At 45.4% G+C, this 18,387-nt stretch overlaps 1 protein-coding gene and 1 long non-coding RNA gene across 7 annotated transcripts; one reads left to right on the top strand and one right to left on the bottom strand.

The window, feature by feature from the left end:
• On the bottom strand, positions 1 to 9,908 carry LOC142084843 (uncharacterized). Of its 4 annotated transcripts, none has more exons than XR_012674457.1 (4): positions 9,836 to 9,908; positions 9,259 to 9,795; positions 2,929 to 3,061; positions 1 to 1,452 (listed from the first exon to the last, which is right to left on the bottom strand). It is a non-coding gene; the product is annotated as an uncharacterized LOC142084843 (long non-coding RNA). The 4 variants fall into 4 exon arrangements; XR_012674456.1 differs by adding an exon at positions 4,781 to 4,856 and having other exon boundaries at positions 9,259 to 9,885; XR_012674458.1 differs by having other exon boundaries at positions 9,259 to 9,391; positions 9,483 to 9,885.
• A 177-nt stretch (positions 9,909 to 10,085) lies between these two features.
• On the top strand, positions 10,086 to 16,386 carry MMACHC (metabolism of cobalamin associated C). 3 transcript variants are annotated; one of them, XM_075155931.1, is made up of 4 exons: positions 10,086 to 10,192; positions 12,655 to 12,849; positions 13,215 to 13,367; positions 13,900 to 16,386. In XM_075155931.1, the coding sequence occupies exons 1-4, from the start codon at positions 10,121 to 10,123 to the stop codon at positions 14,209 to 14,211; spliced, it is 732 nt and encodes a 243-aa protein (XP_075012032.1). In that variant the 5' UTR covers positions 10,086 to 10,120; the 3' UTR covers positions 14,212 to 16,386. The 3 variants fall into 3 exon arrangements, with proteins under 3 accessions (XP_075012032.1, XP_075012033.1, XP_075012031.1); XM_075155932.1 differs by lacking the exon at positions 10,086 to 10,192 and adding an exon at positions 10,199 to 10,962; XM_075155930.1 differs by lacking the exon at positions 10,086 to 10,192 and having other exon boundaries at positions 10,199 to 12,849.
• The last annotated feature ends 2,001 nt before the right edge of the window (positions 16,387 to 18,387 follow it).

Raw genomic sequence — 18,387 nt, 5'->3', positions numbered from 1 at the left:
GTCCACTCTAAGAAGCAGAGTTGAACTCTGGGAAGCAGCTGTTCCTTGGGGAGGGAAAACTAACTGATCTCAGACTGATCTTCAAAGCAAAAGCCACAGTTCATGCAACTGAATGAGATGAAGGTCACAGGAGCAGCCTCCGCCACTGTGTCCTGCCTTGATCTGTGCTCAAGCCCCCACTTAATGACTCCTACTACTACTTTCAGCACCACCAGCCTCTGCCTGCTTTTCAAACCAGTCCTAACCAAGCCCTGCTGGCCCCCTTTACAGCATCCCTGACTCTGTGCCACATCCCAAGGTCCTTTGTATGGACTGAGAAGCAGGCAGCAAACGGAATCTATCATCTCCTGCACTATCCCATCTGCTGGACTACAAAGCCTTCACCATCAAATAGCCAGTTGTCCTCTTTCCCAGTACTCTAAGGCTTTCTGAACTCAGTATCGTTCACTCACCTCTTCCCTTCTTCACCAGTTAACAATTCTAAAATTAAGTTCTCTCAAAGGAAAATGGAATAAAAAAATTCAAACCACATTAGGAAATTTCACAAGGCCCTTTTTTGCCACTATGGCGCTTTATTCTCATAAAACAAACCCAGCAACATCCCCTTTATGGTGGTCATGGAAGTTTCTATTCAAAAAACAAGATTTCTTAGCCTGTTTTGAGCCACAGAAGGGGAAGCAATTTACCAACACTTGTCAAGTCAGCTGCTCTGTATTGGCTCTCGTTAGACAGGGTAAATCTGTGGCCAGTCCATATCTGTTCTGTTCTTGCTATGTATAGAGTCTCCCTAAATGGCACAATCTAAGCCCAGCTATATATCCCAGAGCTTTAGCTAGCCAACAGTTTAAACAATATCCAACATAACCCAAAACTTGCAGTATATTTAGGGAAAAAACATTTGAAGACATTAGTAGAGACAACACACAAAATTCTCTCAATTTGTTCTGGTCCACCAAGTGAGAGCTCAGAAGACAAGATCACACAGCCCATCCCATGAGAGAGGGCTGAAGCAAAGGGCTGCAGCTAGGAATTCTCTGGCCTTGGAGGAATCCCCCCCCGTTGCAGACAAACACCACAGCATCTCTCTCTTTGCAAGCCAGCTAGCAACTGCAAAAGCTGATTGATGCACCGCAAATCAGGCCCTCCATCAGTGTCTCTCACCGTGGGGTGAAAGAAGAGAATACACAGCACTCTGTTGTAAAGGTATAAGGTGCAGGTCTAAGCAAGAGAGCATGAGATGACAGCCAACAGTTCAGGTCTCAGGTAGAGTGTGGGACCGGGCAGGTCTGTGAATGACTTACCAAAATGGCTGTTTCCCTTCCTTGAGTTGCCTCCCTTGGGTCAGCCCCACACCTCACAGCTTCCAGTTCTGGTAAATCCAGGTAACAAGCAAGTCAAGAAGAGCTTGCCTGCCTAGGGAAGCCAAGATCCTTTCCATCTTTTATTTATTCCCTACAGTAAAAAGGGCATCTTTTAGTTAACATTAAAGGTCGTGCAGCTTTAGTTCAGGCAGGCTGTCAGACAGGTCACTGCTGAGGTCATCCACTCCAGCTATTTCTAGACTCTTCTCCAGCACTGCTCTCCTCCAGCTCAAAACACAGCATGGAGCTATCTTTACAATCTACACCAAGAGAACAAGGAGTTAGCCTTCCCCAGACTCCTTACCCCATATGCCGATCCTAAGAACAAATGATAGCCTATATCTAGCCCCTCCAGCACTGCTGGTTCAGTGTGGACTGCAACCCGTGTCAAACTCTAATTCAAAAACATCCTCATTCATCTTCTACTGAAACAGAGAAATACCAACAAGCATCCTCACAAGCTACATAAGTTCAAATAAAAATAGGTGCCCATATAAGTGAATCATGGTCCCAAGTGTCCTAGCAAGCTGCCAACACAGGTAGTGGGTGCCCCTACTGCAGCATTGGTCAGAGTTTCTGATGCTACTACAATATAAATATTTACTACTAATACTAAGCAACAGGTAACTAGGTTCTTCTTATTAAATGACGGGTACTGCTTGAGCATTTGATCAGTAAAACTCTATATAGGAATCCCTACCTGGCATGTGCCTCAAAAAAAATGTTGAAGAGAAAAACTTAACCCTTTGATGGGACATGAAGACTCCTTAGGCATCGTCCTAACAGTAATCTGACATGTTACCACTGCATCTACAAAGCAGTTAATTGTAGCAGGTTTGCTAGTAAAGTCTGAATCAGCAGGATTAGTAAATTGGAAAAACAGAACACAGGGCAGTTTAATATGCCTTACAGCCTCCATTCACAACAATCTTAAGCATCTTACTAAAGTAGGGCATGAATTTTTTCTTTTAAAGGAACATTAGCCCTTTGTTCCTGATTTCCTGTAATGCTAAGTGTTAATGCAAACACAAGGGGGTTTTATATCCTAAAAGCAAGGCATAAATCCAAAAGGATAAAGAGGCTGAGAGACGAACCTTCTTGAAGTGAGCAATTTTCACCTTCCTAATCTTACTGGCTGTGTGTCAGCACCAAAACAAAATGGAGCCACATTAAAAAGTGGTATCTTGGCGCTGTCAGAGGAAGTGATAAGTATCATAATTGGCCCTCACATGCAGCTTTACATTACCCTGACACTAGACAGGGAGGGAGGATGAAAGAACAGACAGGCACACACATGTTACCTCTGTCCTGGCATAGCAGTAGTGCTCTCAGAGCAAAGTTTTAACTGTGGCCCAAGTGCTAGGCCACTACTCCAAATTGTACTGCCTTGCTGCCTTTAGGTGCCTAATACTCACCCCTACCAGTAAAACTGGGCACAGCAAATTATCAGTATGACCTCTGGAATGCCCTGAACAGCAGATTCTACAGACCTCTATCATTTCCATTACTGTGGAAAATCCAGCTAGGCTCTTCAGAACCTGAGGGTGCAGGAACCAGCCACACTTACCTTCAGGCACCTTGATCTCTGCGGTGCTGGAAAGCTCATCGGAGCTGAAGTCTCTGAGGCTGAACTCAGGTGGAAACCTCACCCAAAGATGGACAAAACCACTCTGCCTCTTTCAGCAAGTTCTTGCTTCCCTCTAAAAGAAATGAAGCAAGCAGCAGATTAGGTCAAAAGTTCAACGATGAACTTGCGGAGCCTAAGCCTCTACTGGCTATCTTTTGTGACACCTCTTATCGCGTGGAGAAACCGCTGCTATTCTGATTTAACAGCATTTTACTTATTTTTGCATGAGTACAAGCAGTGGCACAAGGCAGCAGAAAACAGGTTCCATCATACACAAACCTAGGCAGGAAAACACACTGGCAAAAATGTTCAGGCACTGGATTTCGTCTGTCTTTGGCACCAATGGCTCCAACCAACTCCAGATCATGCACGTTTAAAACACAAAGAATCGGCCAGCTCATTTCTGCTCAAAGCCACAGTCACAATGCCAAACCCTTCCAATACACGGGTCAGTTTGTGTTGGAAAGGGACAACAGGAACCTGACCTGACCATGAGATCTCTAAACCAAAGGGAGGTTGGAATTCCATGTCCCAGAGTTAGTAACATTGGAGTAAGTGCGGAATAGTTCCTATGATCTCTGTCTTTCCCTGAAGGCTCAGTGGACGGCACCTTCTCCAAGAACAGACTTTTCACTTGATCTTTCAGGTCAGAGACTGTAGATCTGACTGAAGCAAAACTGACAGTCCCTTAAGCTTAGCAATGCCTACTGGAACAATTATTGGGGGTGGGGATGGGGTGGGAACCACTTTGACGGGTTTTCTGAAAAGTCACGCCATGTAGCAGCAGAAGGCAGTTCTGCTGAACAATTCAATTGTGTTTTCAGCAGATGAACGGTCTGGAAGCAGAACCTCTGCCTCCCCACCTAGCCCTGTTCACATTGTTATCTCAGTTGTGCCAGCACAATTTTTTCCTGCAGCAGCACTGTGAAGCACACCACTTTAGGGAAAACAAAACAAAACAAAACAATGATGCACTTGTTAGAACCAGCTCGGCTCCCTGATCGGATTTACAGCATGCCAACAATTGCAGTGGCAGAAACTCAGGAGGCAATGTGCTGTGAGGTCAGTGCAGGAAAAAGCAGAGGAGTGGGCACATTTTAAGCTGATGTTGACAGCACAGACACATCTCATGAAATCTCAGCTTGACAATAGGTGGGAGAGTGACATAATAAGGGAAGGCCTTAGGCTTTTATAGAAAGAAATAGGGAATCAATATTTAATTACAGGAGAACTGCAATGAAGTTCCATTATTGAAATATCTCACCAATTTGATAAAATATCCTTTATCAAAGAAAACCTAATAATAGAGCTATGTTGACCTCCACACGCAGTGTCCACCAATACTTCCCCACTAATAAAGATAGACATTAATATGCTTATAGTCAAGAGGGAGAAAGATCAGAAAAACAGACAAGAAATTAAGATATCCTTTAACTCCATTTCAGTTACCAAATTGCCATGAGTCTTCAAACAATTTGTGTGACTACCTCTCTCAGGTGCCTACCTAATGCAGAGCAATAGTTCTTTAACAGGGTCAGAAAAAGGTTTCAAGAGCTGTGGATGGAAAGCAGAAGGGAAGTCCCCTATGTTATAGGCAGTACAACATTGTGTTTTGGTGATACTTATTTACTGTTCCAGAGAACACAGAGAATGAAAGATCCTTTCTGTATGAATACTTTATGATGACACCAAATCACACTGTAGCCCATGTGACATCAGCATTAGCCTGAGGGAGATGAATGGGAATGTTGTGTTTCTCCTAATAATAAAAAAAAAAAAAAAGCAACCATACCTGGGACACAGACACCTCACAGAGACATCGCTGCTTCCCCCAGAGGAGTGATGCATATTCTCTGGATGCTGTTTTACTGTACGGGAAAGCTAACGCTGGGAACAGTGACATGAATCCTCAGCTAAACCTGTGACAGTCAGAACATCTGGCAGCTGTCCGAGGGCAGCTGGGGTTGTACAGAGGATACAATTAAACAGAGCCAGAGAGATCTAAGGATCCTCAACAAAGAAGCTCCAACGTCACTTATTTCTCTCCAGGGAGCAGGCCAGAGCCCTCGGGTAGGGGTCGGGGGGAGAGTGAGGGCCAAGCTAGCGGAGGTTAGAGGCATAAGCAAAGCTAGTTCCCACCAGCTGAGCATGGTGAGAAAGAAAAGTGAGGGCGGCTGGGGAAGCTGGGAAAGAATTAGAGCTTAGGCAATCCAAATGAGTACCTTTTCTTGGAGGCACTGTTTATTATTTCTGGTCATTTCAGCAAAAAACAAGTAAGGTACTGTCCAACTAGCAACCAGGAGAGCGTGTGGAGTCCACCACTGTCCTGAGAGAGGGCTTGGGTAGCAGGCAGCAACACTCCTGACTAAACAACGCAGATGAGATGCCTCAGGGAAACCGTGAGCTAACTCAGACCCTGCCAGCTCAGCTCCAAGAACAGCTGGGAAGGGAACAGCAGGTACCCGTTCTCAACGCCCACATGGAATAAGCTGAAGGTGCTAACCCTCAGGATACAAATGTCTCAGTAACAGAGGCTGCCATTTCACCCCCTTCACTAGCTGTCTCAGAAGCACTCAACGCCTTGCCTGCATTTAGCCAGAGGTCCTCTCCAGGAGAGGGCAGACACTTAAGCCATACCCACTTCAAGCTTTACCAGTTCAGGATTTAAACAGAAGACCTCACCTCACAAAGCTGACAAATCTACTACCTTCAGTATCTGTAAAGCCAGTACCATACTAGCCACGGAAATGAACTGTGCTCCACAAGACAAATACTCTATCCAGGCAGGTACAAAGGACAGCTGGCAAACAAGAACGGCAAGATGAGAGATCAGTCCCCAGCATCTCTGAGCTTGCCAATCCAGCCCCTGTGAAAGCGAACTGTAACAGCAAGGGCTGTCCTGCGGAGCTCTGAACAGCCACCAGCCAGCAGCACCCCCCTGTGACACGCTCCTGCAGCTCCCAGGCAGTTACTCCCCTTGAAACCCAAGAGCTGCACTTGTCCCTGCAGCAGCTGTCCTGTGGCGCGCACAGACCTGGGCATCCCCCAAATTCCCTGAAGGTGTATCCCCTCTACCTGATGTGGCCAAGCTTCTGCTGGGTGCTCCACACTTCCATCCTGAATTTGTCTAAACTGTAAGATTTTGCTTTGTGGCTGCTCAGCAGATCTAGCACCTGAGAAAGAGGGGACAATCACTTCCAAGCATTTCCCAGAGGCAGCCTCTGATCCACTACACCACCATTAAACCCTGCAGAAAAATCATGTCCGGATGAGGCCGGAACAACTGAGAAAAAGTAGAGAGCTGGATATATAACACGCCACCATTCCCACTTCTACCCCCCCTTGGGAAGCACATTACAAGCCCTGGCTGTGCAAGTATCCTCCTGCAGCAAGAGGTTTCCAGAAGAATGGTAACATGCTGCTTGGTGCAAAAGATACAGGCCAGTTGTTAGCCCCACTCTCATTTCAGCCCTTACCCCCCAGCTCTGTCCATTCCCTATTCTTCTCCCATCAAGTCTTTTCTGATTCTCTCTTTTGCAAAGGTCATCTACTTCTGCAACAACTAAAAAATTATCGATTTCATTCTGGCTGCAGTAGGACCTGTTATATCAGAATACATACAAACACTTATCTTTTCCCTCACTCATACTTATTTTGAAGACACCTTTCTAACTGCCCCCCATCATTCAACACTGGAGCAGGAAGGCCTCTTCTTGCTGTTTCAGCAAGCCTATGAGGCAGGAAACGTGCCTGCAGAGCACCTTGCACACCGCCTGTCTTGATCAAAGCCTTCTAGTGGTACTACAATATTTAATAAAAATACTTCCTCTGTTGCAGGCAGCAACAGCATTTTTCAGTCTGGCTCCTATTCACAGTGAATTCTTCATATATCAGTTTCAACATTCAGTTCTCCTCCACAGATCCCAGTAGCAAAGCTTGCTCATTCCAACAGTAGGTCTGCCATGGGCCATCAAACCATCCAGTGCCAGATTTTTGATGGAAGAGCTGTGACTATAAAGCAGCCCACCTTGCAGTGTCGACTTCGAGTTCTCTTAATTTAATCGGTTGCAGACATTTGGTTCAATAGTTCTTCCTCTTGTCGACCTATGCAGTAAAGCAACTTGAACTCACACAGACCAAGAAAAAGGCCATGGCTAAACAACATTCTGCACCTGATTTTCCATCTCTCTATTGCCAGACAAAACCTTACAGAACTATATCCACCCACACCACTCCCAAGGCAAAGGGCGGATTCATAGGCTGCAGGCAAGCCCCACACATGTTCTCCTCCCACAGCTCTCCCAGAGCACAGCATGGGGTCACAGCTTGCCAGCCCTGTGTATTCTTCTTTACTTCTCCTCCAGTGCTGCCTGTTCATCAGTGTTCCCTGGTTTCATTTTCCTGAACAGAGATCCTCAACTATAAAGAACATTACAGTGCTTCCCACCAGGGGCTGTTTCTGCTAGATCACTTGGGCAGCAACAGGTTGTCCTGTGCAGAATCAGAGCTCAGACCATGTGAGGAGCAGAAGACACCACCACTCACTCACTTTACGCTGCAGATGCTCCAGCTCTTTTCTCACACATTCATCATTTTGTCACAGTAGTTTTTCACTGCTTAAAGAAAGTGGGAAATGTTACTTTTTCCTCAGGTACCTCCCCTGCACCAGCCCTGAATCTATAAAGGTCTTAGCACTGACATCTCGTTTATTTCTTGTGGACTGTTGGCATCGGGATACAAATGAGATGCACAATCTCCATACTGCTGGTGAAGCACTTGCTGTTGCTAGTTATGCCATTCAGCTTTCAACTCCTGTGTCCTCCTCAGCAAGGCCTCCAAGCTGCTCTAAGCACTGTTCTGCAATCCCTGAGCATCCTCTGTAACAGCAAACAGGAAAGGCAGGCGGTGTTAAGGTCCCAGTCTAGCTCCCAGTTGCTGGGACAGAAGGGGTAAGAACAGGATCAAGGAACACCCAGTAAGATGGATTCAGTCCCATCCAATCCCTGACAGAGGCAGAGTACAGCAATAGCTCAAGAATGCCCCTCTGCCACTATGCTGTATGCTCAGCAGACCACAGAAACCCTGTCTTCCTGGACCACTATATTCAGACAGAAAAACAGACAAGATGCACATTAAAAATTCAAATATTTGAACTAACCACCCTCAAAAGCAACCTGGCCAGCTGACTAAACATTGTGCATCACCAGTCCTTTCAGCAAAGGACTCCACGTGAGGATACCTGACTCTAGACGAAGCTTGGTCATGGCCAACCAGGAAATCACTTCAACTTGTTCAAGTTGTTTTCCACTGTCCATTTTCTCTCCTGGAAAGCAAAGGTGCTTCTCAGGTTTTCAGATCACTATGGAGCTACATTGTGCCAGGCTACACTCACAGCCTGTTGCTTCTTCAACAGAACTTCAGCAACCTAGACGAGAAGTGATCTGTATAAGAGGCTCCTGTAACCATCAGTGCTTCAGTTCCAGTGCCTTTACCTTCACTACCTTCCAGCTTATGGATCTGCTCCTGTTGGAGCTTTCTTCTGCTTTAGTCAATTCACAGACTGAGTGAATGATTCAATGATCTGAGCGGATGGACAAAACCAGATTTTGTATGAGAATAACTTAGTCCAGGAAAGAACATAGTTAATAGGCTGCTTCAACTTCAGAAGCCGGAAATACAGGGATACTGGGAGAGAAAAAATCTTAATTCTAAACAAGACTGATGGGATCCTTCTGCCCTCCTCCTACAGAAGGCACGGATACAATACGAAACAACTCTTAGGGTTCTAGAATATATAAGGGAACTCCACAAAGAACAAGTTTGCATATCTTGTATGCAAAAGTAGTTCTGTCCCCAACAACTTGTAGATCTGGTGTCCTGACACTTCATAAAATTCAGGACTAACGGCTGGAGAATGTTGCACAAGAACTATAAAGATTATGTTCAGCTGCTATAAAGATTAGGGTAAGGAGATCCAAACCTGAGGCTTGGTCTCCAACGTGGCAAATATGTTGGTAGGGAATCGGGAAGCTGCAAAGAACACATACTTTCAGATGGGGAAGGACAAAGGATTATCAGCACAGAGGCCTTGCTAAGTATTTTAGTGAGCAGTATCCACCCACACAGGCAGGTGGGGCTTTCAAACAGTGTATGATGAAAAAAAAATATGCACAATACAGAGTGGTATAGCATGGATGGGCACACTGTGTAACTATGCTAGGAAAACTTGCTCTTTACAGAGAGGCGATCTCACCAGAGCCCTCAAATCACCTTGGTTTGGGATGGCTGCTAGCTCTGCTGTTGCCTCGCTGCAGCGTGGGAGACGCACGCAGGTACCACACGGCTGCTCAGTGCCAGGCAGGCACTCCTCAGTCGCACCGTTCTGAGGGCCTACTCTGTCAAGCTGCAAACCAACCGTAGATCAAAAGTAACAGACATTACCAGGGGCTGTGAAGGAAGGAGCCCACCTGGGCCTACTGCATCGTTAAACTTGCCTCGGCTAGTGCCTCAGCCGGGGGCTTGGAGAGCGGCCAGGGCACGCGTCGAGATACCGAAATTCTTCCCCTTCCCACTCGAACTACACAATCGCACGCAGCCGTTAGAAATGGCCTCTACCGAGATTATCAGCCCAACCGCCGATCCACCACGGGAGCAATGCGCTACACGGGGACAGCAGGAGTTCACCGGCAGCTCCCGGGGAACGCGAGCAGAGCAAACACCGCTCACAACACCCTGCCGGCAGGCCGCTCTGCAGCCGACCCGCCGGAGCCTCCCCCGCCGCCCCGGGACGGGGGAAAGTAACGGTCACTCCCCCGGGGCGCCCGCCCAGGAGGCCCCGCCGCGGCACGGGAGGCAGGGCCGCCCCTCACGCCGCACAGGCCCCGAGAGCTCCGCACCGTGACCTGCGCGCGGAGCCCGCTGGGACATGGAGTCCCCGCCGGGCGGGCTCGGGCGGAGGGGAGGGAGGCGCGCACTACAAACCCCAGGGTCCCTTGCGCGGCGGGCCGTCTCCTAGGAGACGCGGCGATGTGTTGGGGGGGTTCCCGCCGTGCCTCCCATGGTGCCCGCGCGCAGCCGCGCGCCAGAGGGCTGTTAAAACTACCCTTCCCGTGATGCCCCGCGCGGCGGCGGCATGGAAGGGCGCGTGGCGGAGCGGCTCCGCGGCGCTCTGGGCCCCTTCGGCTTCGAGGTGCACGCCTTCAAGGTACTGACATCACGCGGGGCTCGCCGTGACGTCGCCCGCGGTGACGTCAATCACAGCGACGTCACCATCCCCGGGTTGGCGGGGACGTGGGACGGTGGCCGTTCCCGGAGGCGGGGGTGACCCCCGCGGCCGCTAAGGGGAGCGGTGCCGGGCCGAGGCACCGGTCCCGCCGGGCGGCCCCGCGGCGAGTGTTGCCGGGGAGGGCCGGCCCTTTGCTCCGCCGGTCAGCCTCCGGCCCGGGGGGCGCTGCCCCGCCGCCCGCTCGGGAGGCGCCTTCGCCGCCGTGAGCCGAGGCTGGCGCTGCTTCCGCCAGACTCCCGCCGCCAGCTCTGCCCGCGCCGCCTGCGGGCGGGCTAACGGGGCTAACGGCGCTAACGGCGGCGACGCCCGCCGTGCTCCTCCCGCGGCCGACGGCAGGCGGCACTGCCGGCCCGAGCCTGCGGCCCGCAGGCCCAGCTCAGGGGTGAAGCGGTCCGCCTGCGAGCGACTGGGGGACTGGAGGCGGGCCCCCACGGCGCCGCCTGCACCTCCTCCGGGCGCGGGGGAGGCAAACAGGGCGGCCGTTGCCTCGGGGGAGGTCGGGGCTCCCCTCTGCTAAGCGGAGCCGGGGCTTGGGCCTGGGCGCCGCAGTTCGCGGGCTGGGGCTGGAAGTGCTCCGAAGGAGCCGTGCTGCACCGCTGCTGGTGTAGGTTACCGAACAAGCTGCCCGGTGGAGCAGATGAAGGTTACTGCTGCGCCTTGGCACCGGCGGAGCACCAGCTGAACTAGAGGTTTGCTCAGGCCCTTTATGTTGATCCTAGTCTGATGAGGTCAGGCGAGTTAAATAAAGATACATCTGGACCGACAGGGAGTAAAGTCCTCTAAGCAAGCTTAAATTTTAATCTAAATGTAGAAGCACCTGTATGTTAAAACGCAGACCACTTCATCCATTTGTAAATGGCCTGCGGGCACTCGGCTCGTTCTGACCACTGAAGGGGTCTCTCCCTTGCGACTGAGGCAGCCTCGTCCGCTGTCCTGTGTTGAATTTTATACGCTCAGTTTTCACCAAAACATAGGGGTTCCTTCTTTGCCCACCCCAGAGGCAATCTGCAGTAAATCAATCTACAATATTAAATAAAATAAACCTGACCTTCCCCTCCTCTGGGAATGTTGTATTTGTCACCTGAAATATTTGTATTTACTGCTATATTCTTGATCTGACAGAAAGTAAAAGGGAATGAGGCGCTAAAAAAAGTGAAATCTCCAGAATTTGGAAGAGAATTTAACACTGCTTTCTCAAAACACCGCAGCAGAATGAGGGGCAGAACCCAGATCAAAAAGGCTACAGCTACCAGAGGGAAACCCTGCAGCACTGTATCTCTCTCTAGATTTAATTCTTACAGTGAGCTCTGGTGCACTGACTGATACAAACTAGGAAATCAGCAAACCCTAGATTCACATCTCTCTAATTTCTTGTAACATCTTGATTCAGCATCTTAAACGAGCCACAAAACCGATTAAACTTCGGGGTTGACATAAGAATGTATCTTTATAATAAACTTAGTTTTCATTGTATGTTTCCATACAGGCAGGTCTGGCTGCCACTGTCACCTGTAAAGTCACTTTCAAATTCATTTCACAGATATTTAGAGATGACCGGTATTTTGCAGTTTCAGACTAAATATTAGAGTTACATTACTTGACATCTTTCTGAATGTTAGACCTGGTCTTTATGACATCCCGGGAGAGTGGGAGTTGTCATAACCTATAAAAAGACTGATGTTTTGTGTGATACATTAGTTATGGAGTGCAGGGGTTTTCGGCCATTACCTCCTTCTGCTTGGCAGTTGCTGGTCTGGGCCCTGTCCCTCTGGTCATGTCCTCCTGCTGCCGTGGCTTGATCCCTCATTTCTGGTCTGTGTTATAACACATCCAGCCCTGGAAACAAGTACCAAAATGTGGCTGTGTCACAGTCCACGCGCAACAGCTGACAGTTCGGGGGGATTTTAGCACTGCTAGGAGCTTCACATCCTTCATTTCCACACATAAATGTTTCCTGCTGAAGAAATAAACCATGCAACTTGTCACATGAGCAAAACAGAAGTACCAGTTTCCTTCTGGCTGAAGATGAGAAAAAAAAATGTAAAAGCTTTATCTAAACCAAAACGTCTGATTTGCATTGGCAAGACTGGTTGCTCATACTTCCCTCTACGGTTTCTGAGCAGAGCTAGATAAAGGGCAGTCTTGAGCGGAATGCAGTGGATGATTCTTATCTCTCACATAGGGCTCACAGTACAGCTTCCAGAAACTGTAAATCCCAGTATGCAAAACAACTTGGTTTGAAAGGAAGGCACTAGGCAGGCTGCCTATCTGGGTTGCAAATGAAGCTGGCTACACTTCTTTCCACTTTTTTAAATTCCTGCATGCCCACTAGCAAAAGACTGGTGTCCCTTTTAATGGAGATTTGTTTTTCTTTGCTAAAGGTTGGATGGTACAATGCTGTTCTCCAGCCAGCCTTTCATCTCCCCTACTCAGATGACACACTGGCCTTCGTGGTCCTCAGCACGCCTTCAATGTTTGACAAAGCCCTTAAACCTTTTGTGAATAAAGAACGGTTAAAAATAATCAGAGATCCTGTGGATCAGTGTGTTTCTCATCATTTATCACGTGTGAAGGAGGTAAGAACCTGAAATACCAATTCCTTTTACTATTGTGGCATATAACCAGGTGGGTTGAGCAGTAGACAAAGCCTTCCAGGTTCCTGCCCTTGCTCTTCAGAAGGCTAAAGCATTATTCATGATGGTAAGAGCATCAACAGGCTGTTGACTTGCTTTACTTGCATATTCTGTCTCTTTGCCATTATAACCTGTAGCTATGTAGAGTGCTTTACAGTCATAGTTTGAAAACCCAAGGCCACAAGCGTGCTGATAGATTTCAGGAGCAGTATGTGGAAATCTGCAGGCTTCACGTGTGCCCAGCATCCAGGACTTCTGTAGTGGCAACTCTTCCATGAGCCTGGGCTGATGTTTTTTAATTTTCCCAGAAATTTCCTGACCAGAAGGTGGACGTCATCTTTGATTATGAGATCCTGCCAAGCCGAAAGCCCAAGTTCTTGGCACAGACAGCTGCCCATGTTGCTGGAGCCGCATATTACTACCAAAGGAAGGATGTGAAGCTTGATCCTTGGCGAAAAAAGGTGAGGCAAAAACACAGTCTGGGAAGAACCACCAAACTGCAATCACTGAATTGTACAACTATTGTTTACTCACTGGTTCTTCCTGCAGGGAAATAAAACGTCTAGATCACATATAGATGTATAAAGTGTTTCAGACAGGAATCAGAAGCTTCCAGGATTCTTCAGGGTGGTAGGGAGATGCATACATGGAGAAGAATATCTTGATCTATTAAACCTACTTAGGCAGGAGAACAAACTTCAGCGTAAAAGACCTGTTGCTTGGAGCATTATAAATAGAAAAAAAAAATTGCACTGTGGTTAATTTTTGTGTTAGATTTTCAAAAAGGGACCTCTCCCTACATTCCAGGAAAATGGGAATGAAATGCAATGCTTCGAGCCACATGTTCAGGAAAGAGCTTTCCTTTTTCTCTGTGTAGTACTCCCAACAGAGGGCTAGGAGTGTGAGAAGTTGCATCAAAGCTTGATGGTTTGAACTCTAACCATTACTAGAGACAAAATGAGACATCCTAGATTCTTCTTTTTTTCCTTCTAGAAGATCTATGGCGTATGTATCCATCCCAAGTATGGTGGTTGGTTTGCTATCCGGGGTCTCCTCCTGTTCCCAGATATTCAGGTACTGTTCCTGGAACAGTCTGCCCCTGTTGACTGTGTGAGCACAGAGGAAAAAAGAATTGAGTTGCTGGAGCAATTCAATTTCCACTGGCAGGACGGCCGCTACAGGGACATAATTGAAGTGAAGGAAAGGTACTCGGAGGAGCAAAAAGCCTACTTTGCGACTCCTCCAGCGGAGAGATTCAGACTGCTAGGGCTGACACAAGAAGCCCAGAGAAGCACATTTCACTGAGTAACATGGCTCCATGGAGGGGCAGAGGGCAAGCAAACTGTAACTCATCAGCAGCTTCTTTTCCATGGTGCCGGGAGGATGGCGTGCTGATACAAAGATGGCAAATCCAAGCAGCATGTGCAGCGTCTCAATCCAAACATCAGCTTCTCCGAGTAAGAGGGAGCACTGCATCATAGCATTTGTGGTCTGGAGGAAGGTGGGAGCAGTCCGTTCTGTGCTGTTGCTGATGTAGTGTGTCTTTATGCGAGTCTGGTAAGATGCCGATTAGCTTTTGGTTGGGAAAAGTTCAGACACCCTGGCAATTGGAAAAGCCATGCTGCTCATTAGAGAAGTCATTTTTGTTCTCAAGAATTTTCTTTCCAAGTGTTTTGGTATTACTCTCTGTAAGAGTAAAAAAGTTAATTTTCAGTCATTGTACTCTGACATTTTTTTCTTCAGCTGAACTCAGGACAAATGCTTTTTTAGATGTATCCAGCATTTTATTACCCTGTGTCATAACTCTCCCTAGGGAATAAATGTTCAGTTTTTCAGTCTTGCCTTCTTCAGAAAGAAAATCTGTCCTGTATTCCCTCACTTGCAGCGAAGCTGGCTTAATTTAATTAAGAAAACTTTTAATGTCTCCTTTCCTTAACAACCAAAAGAAAATTCTCCAGAGATTGTTTCACTGAGTAGTGTGGTCCTGTACACGGAGCAGCAGTGAGCAAAACGCAGCCAACAGCAGCCGCCTCCTTCAGGGTAGTTATGAAAGGGAAAGGGACAGTACAAAGGTCACAGCTTGAGTCTTAGGTTTCCACTTCACCCAGGGTCAGCTTCTCAGAACAAGGTGACGTCTTTAGGTCAATTTTAAGCACTTATCCACCGCATAGAGCAGCCGACTAAAATCTTCGGAAGGTGCTGAATAAATCTATGTGAGTGGAGTTTTTACACGTATCAAGATAACTGACTGAAAAAGTCAATTCTCATGACCTTTTTCTAAGGTACGTGAGGTTTGAATTTAAAATATTTTTCAGTGCTGTGCCAGCACACACCCCACACATCGCAGTTTTAATACCATAATTTCCTGTTGTACTTTCCATATGGGGGAGATTGTAAACCTGTACGCACATAAAAACCATTGCATGAAGCATTGTCACATGCACAGGCAAACAAGCAGAGAAGAAAAGAGGGAAAGTTTTCATGATGTTCATGTTGCTTATATTGCTGGATAAAACATCTTCAGACAGAAACATAACATTTTTTTTAGATTACTTTGTCCTGTAAGATTTGTTCAGAGGTTACAATGGCACTGTGAATCAGCAATTAATTTATCTTCGAGTACTTTGAGGCTCAGGCCTCGTTAAAATAATATAATATAATAAATTAGAATAATATTTTGTGGGAGTTTTGTTACTTGACTGCAGTGCAATGCTGCAAATCACTAAGCACTTTTTCCCTCTCCTTGATATCAACATGATGATGCAAAAATACTCACTTTGCAGAGCTGAGCCCTTTATTTTGTGATTCTTCATATCTTTTGGAGACCCAAACACTAAGTTGCCCTCACAACAAGTCACTGCTTGATACAATTTTTCATAGTCTATATACTAACTAAGCATAATCAAAATTCAGCATAATAACAAGTTTGTTTTCCTGTGAACAGAGTAGTGAGCATGTGATCGCTGGGTTTGTTCAGTCTATTTGCTGTTACAAAAAAGTCTTTGTTACTTTCCATGCTTTGTTCACCACATCTGACTAAGGCAGACACCTGACTTACTGTGTGATAGTAGTACTGTGATTTTTAATTTAAGCAAAATAATGAAATTTGTTTAAATTCTGGTTTTTTGTTACAGAATTACTTCTGGTTTAAATGTTGGTTGACCTTCCAGAACTTTCCAACTGAACTGTAATTTAACAGGGACTTGAGTTAATGGTTCAGATTAGTAACATATACAAAATACTGATTCTCTTAGAAGGATAAATACAGAATGGAATCAGATTTATCTTTTTACATTACAATCTAAAGTAAAACATTTCACTATTGTGGGGTTGATTTCTGACAAATATTTAATATTTTGTCTTACTTCACTTATTAAACAGATTACCATAGCCATTTCATTTCAATTTTTGTAATTTACTTCTCTTCATAGTATTTTTGTTAATAAAATATACAATGTTGAAAGTAACCCTCAGTACTGAGTGTTTTTATTTAAGCAATGCAATGATTAACTTGTGGAGAGCTAAAGATGTTAAAGTGAGAATCAATCACTGTGTTTTTAACATACTGAAAATAGTGAGCTACCTAAGACACACAAAATCCAGTATCTGAAAACAAAAGAAAAAGTTAGTTATCTTAGTAGAAGTTAGTAAACTATTATGGCAGGCTCATCTGGGATATCAAAAAATAAAACATACAGCACATTATGAATAAGTCTAATAAATGTTAATCTTTACCGGGTCATTTCAGCAAGATCATTTAACAGCAAGCACATGACAATGCACTTTCATTTTTTCCTCTGTTCTAGCAGTAACAAAAGTTCAAGGTGTCCAGCGATACAAAACTGATCTTTGAGGGATTTTCCCTCTGTAACTTAAAAGTAATACCTGTAAGTACTGGAATTCTTATTTGTTAAAATATATTAGTGAATACTGAGTCACAGTAAGGGCAAATCTGTGTTCTTTGTGCTTCTGGCAATACAGTTATGTCAGGCAGAACAGAGTACAAATTTTTAATATATCCATTTCTCCTACAGTAATTTTGGAGTGAATTGGATTGGTTCTTACTGGCTTTCTCTTAGCCAGGTCACTGAGACCCACAGCTGCAGGTAGTAATTTTCTTTCCTTGCTGGTTGGAGTATAAGAGTTGGAGTATAAGACTTTGTCTTATAAAATTGAAGTTTGGGAACCTGTTTGACTTATCTCTTGGGACAAGACTAGGCATGGTGAGGAACGGATCATTCTTGGATCCTGAGGCATTGTGAAGACATTCTTATTTTCGGCATTTGCAAATGTCAAACAAGTAATTGCAAATACTTGGATAGATTTACTAGTTCAAGTATCACATTTTACATTTTTAGACAAGTGAGTTTTCCCTAAATCCTAATCTTTAAACATTTATTAAAGTATCTTTTTACCTTAGCATAACCAGTACAGTGAGTATTCAAGAGCTGAACAGTAAACAAAAATTAAAAGCTACTTGAATTTGCATTCAGTTTTAGCAACAAGATATTCAGTATATATTCAGCTAATAAAGTATTCTATGGAAAATTAACAAATTTGTAATGTTTTCATGGACATAACATTTATCATTCATCTTCTCCTTCAGTTAAACTTTCCTTTTTTGACTTCATTGTTAACCTTAAAAGAACTGAGATTTTTATTAAGATTAAAGTTGTGACAGACAGTACTGATTAAATGCAAAGCACAATCTAATCTGGTGACAAGCAGCCATCAGGATTATTGCTCAGAAAGGGAAAAAACCTTCTTTTTTTCCTACCAGTTAAATCAGTTACTTCTCAGTGGTGCAAGAATAAGCACTAATGTTTGTTTGGGGTATTAAGTAGAATTTGGCAAACTTAATTCCTGATAATAGCCTTATTTCCTTCTCCTATAAAAAGGATGGCTTGTAACAGTCCTGTCTTCCGCTAAACTGTGGAAGACTGAAAGATGATTTGCTGTATAAATCCGTGTTGGTGTGTCAGACAAAAATAGCCAACCTTATGAGAGTAGTGCACTCTTCTGGTTTTTTTGTGTTTTTTTTTCACGTGGTTTTTTTTTTGTTTGTCTTTTTTAATAGGGCTACATTGCCCTCCTCTGGGTCAGAAGCACAATTTTACTCATTCGCTATAGTACACATGGTCTTTTATTCATTTGTGACCAAAGTTATTGGAGGTGTAGCTACTATTTAACATGGGTGAAATTACTGAAAATGCACAGTGACTTGAATTTGACTAAAAAAAAATCTGAGTAAAGACTTCCGTATTTCTGAAAACAAGAAGTGGCAGCTATTGATCAGCGCCACTGTGGTTATCAGCATTCTTCAGCCCCATGTAAAAAGTACATTTAGAAAGTTAGCTTTGAATACTGATTTAAGCAGCAACAGTTCCAAAGTTCTTCCTCTAAGGGGAAGTGGGTTTTGCCGTTTACTGCAGTGGAGAGCCAGCTGTCCCTCTGCAACCTTAACTTCCACAAATTCATGTA

Source organism: Calonectris borealis, chromosome 8, assembly GCF_964195595.1.
Source record: "Calonectris borealis chromosome 8, bCalBor7.hap1.2, whole genome shotgun sequence".
Taxonomy (NCBI): Eukaryota; Metazoa; Chordata; class Aves; order Procellariiformes; family Procellariidae; genus Calonectris; species Calonectris borealis.
Note: the sequence above shows the minus strand (reverse complement) of the source record. Positions and strands in the feature narration are given on the sequence as shown.

Excerpts from the sequence above, each read along its gene's own strand:
- MMACHC (XM_075155930.1), top strand. The coding sequence starts at position 12,553 with ATGAAGCTGGCTACACTTCTTTCCACTTTTTTAAATTCCTGCATGCCC. Across the intron at positions 12,850-13,214 it reads ATTTATCACGTGTGAAGGAG|AAATTTCCTGACCAGAAGGT; the intron begins GTAAGAACCTGA and ends TAATTTTCCCAG. Across the intron at positions 13,368-13,899 it reads TTGATCCTTGGCGAAAAAAG|AAGATCTATGGCGTATGTAT; the intron begins GTGAGGCAAAAA and ends TTTTCCTTCTAG.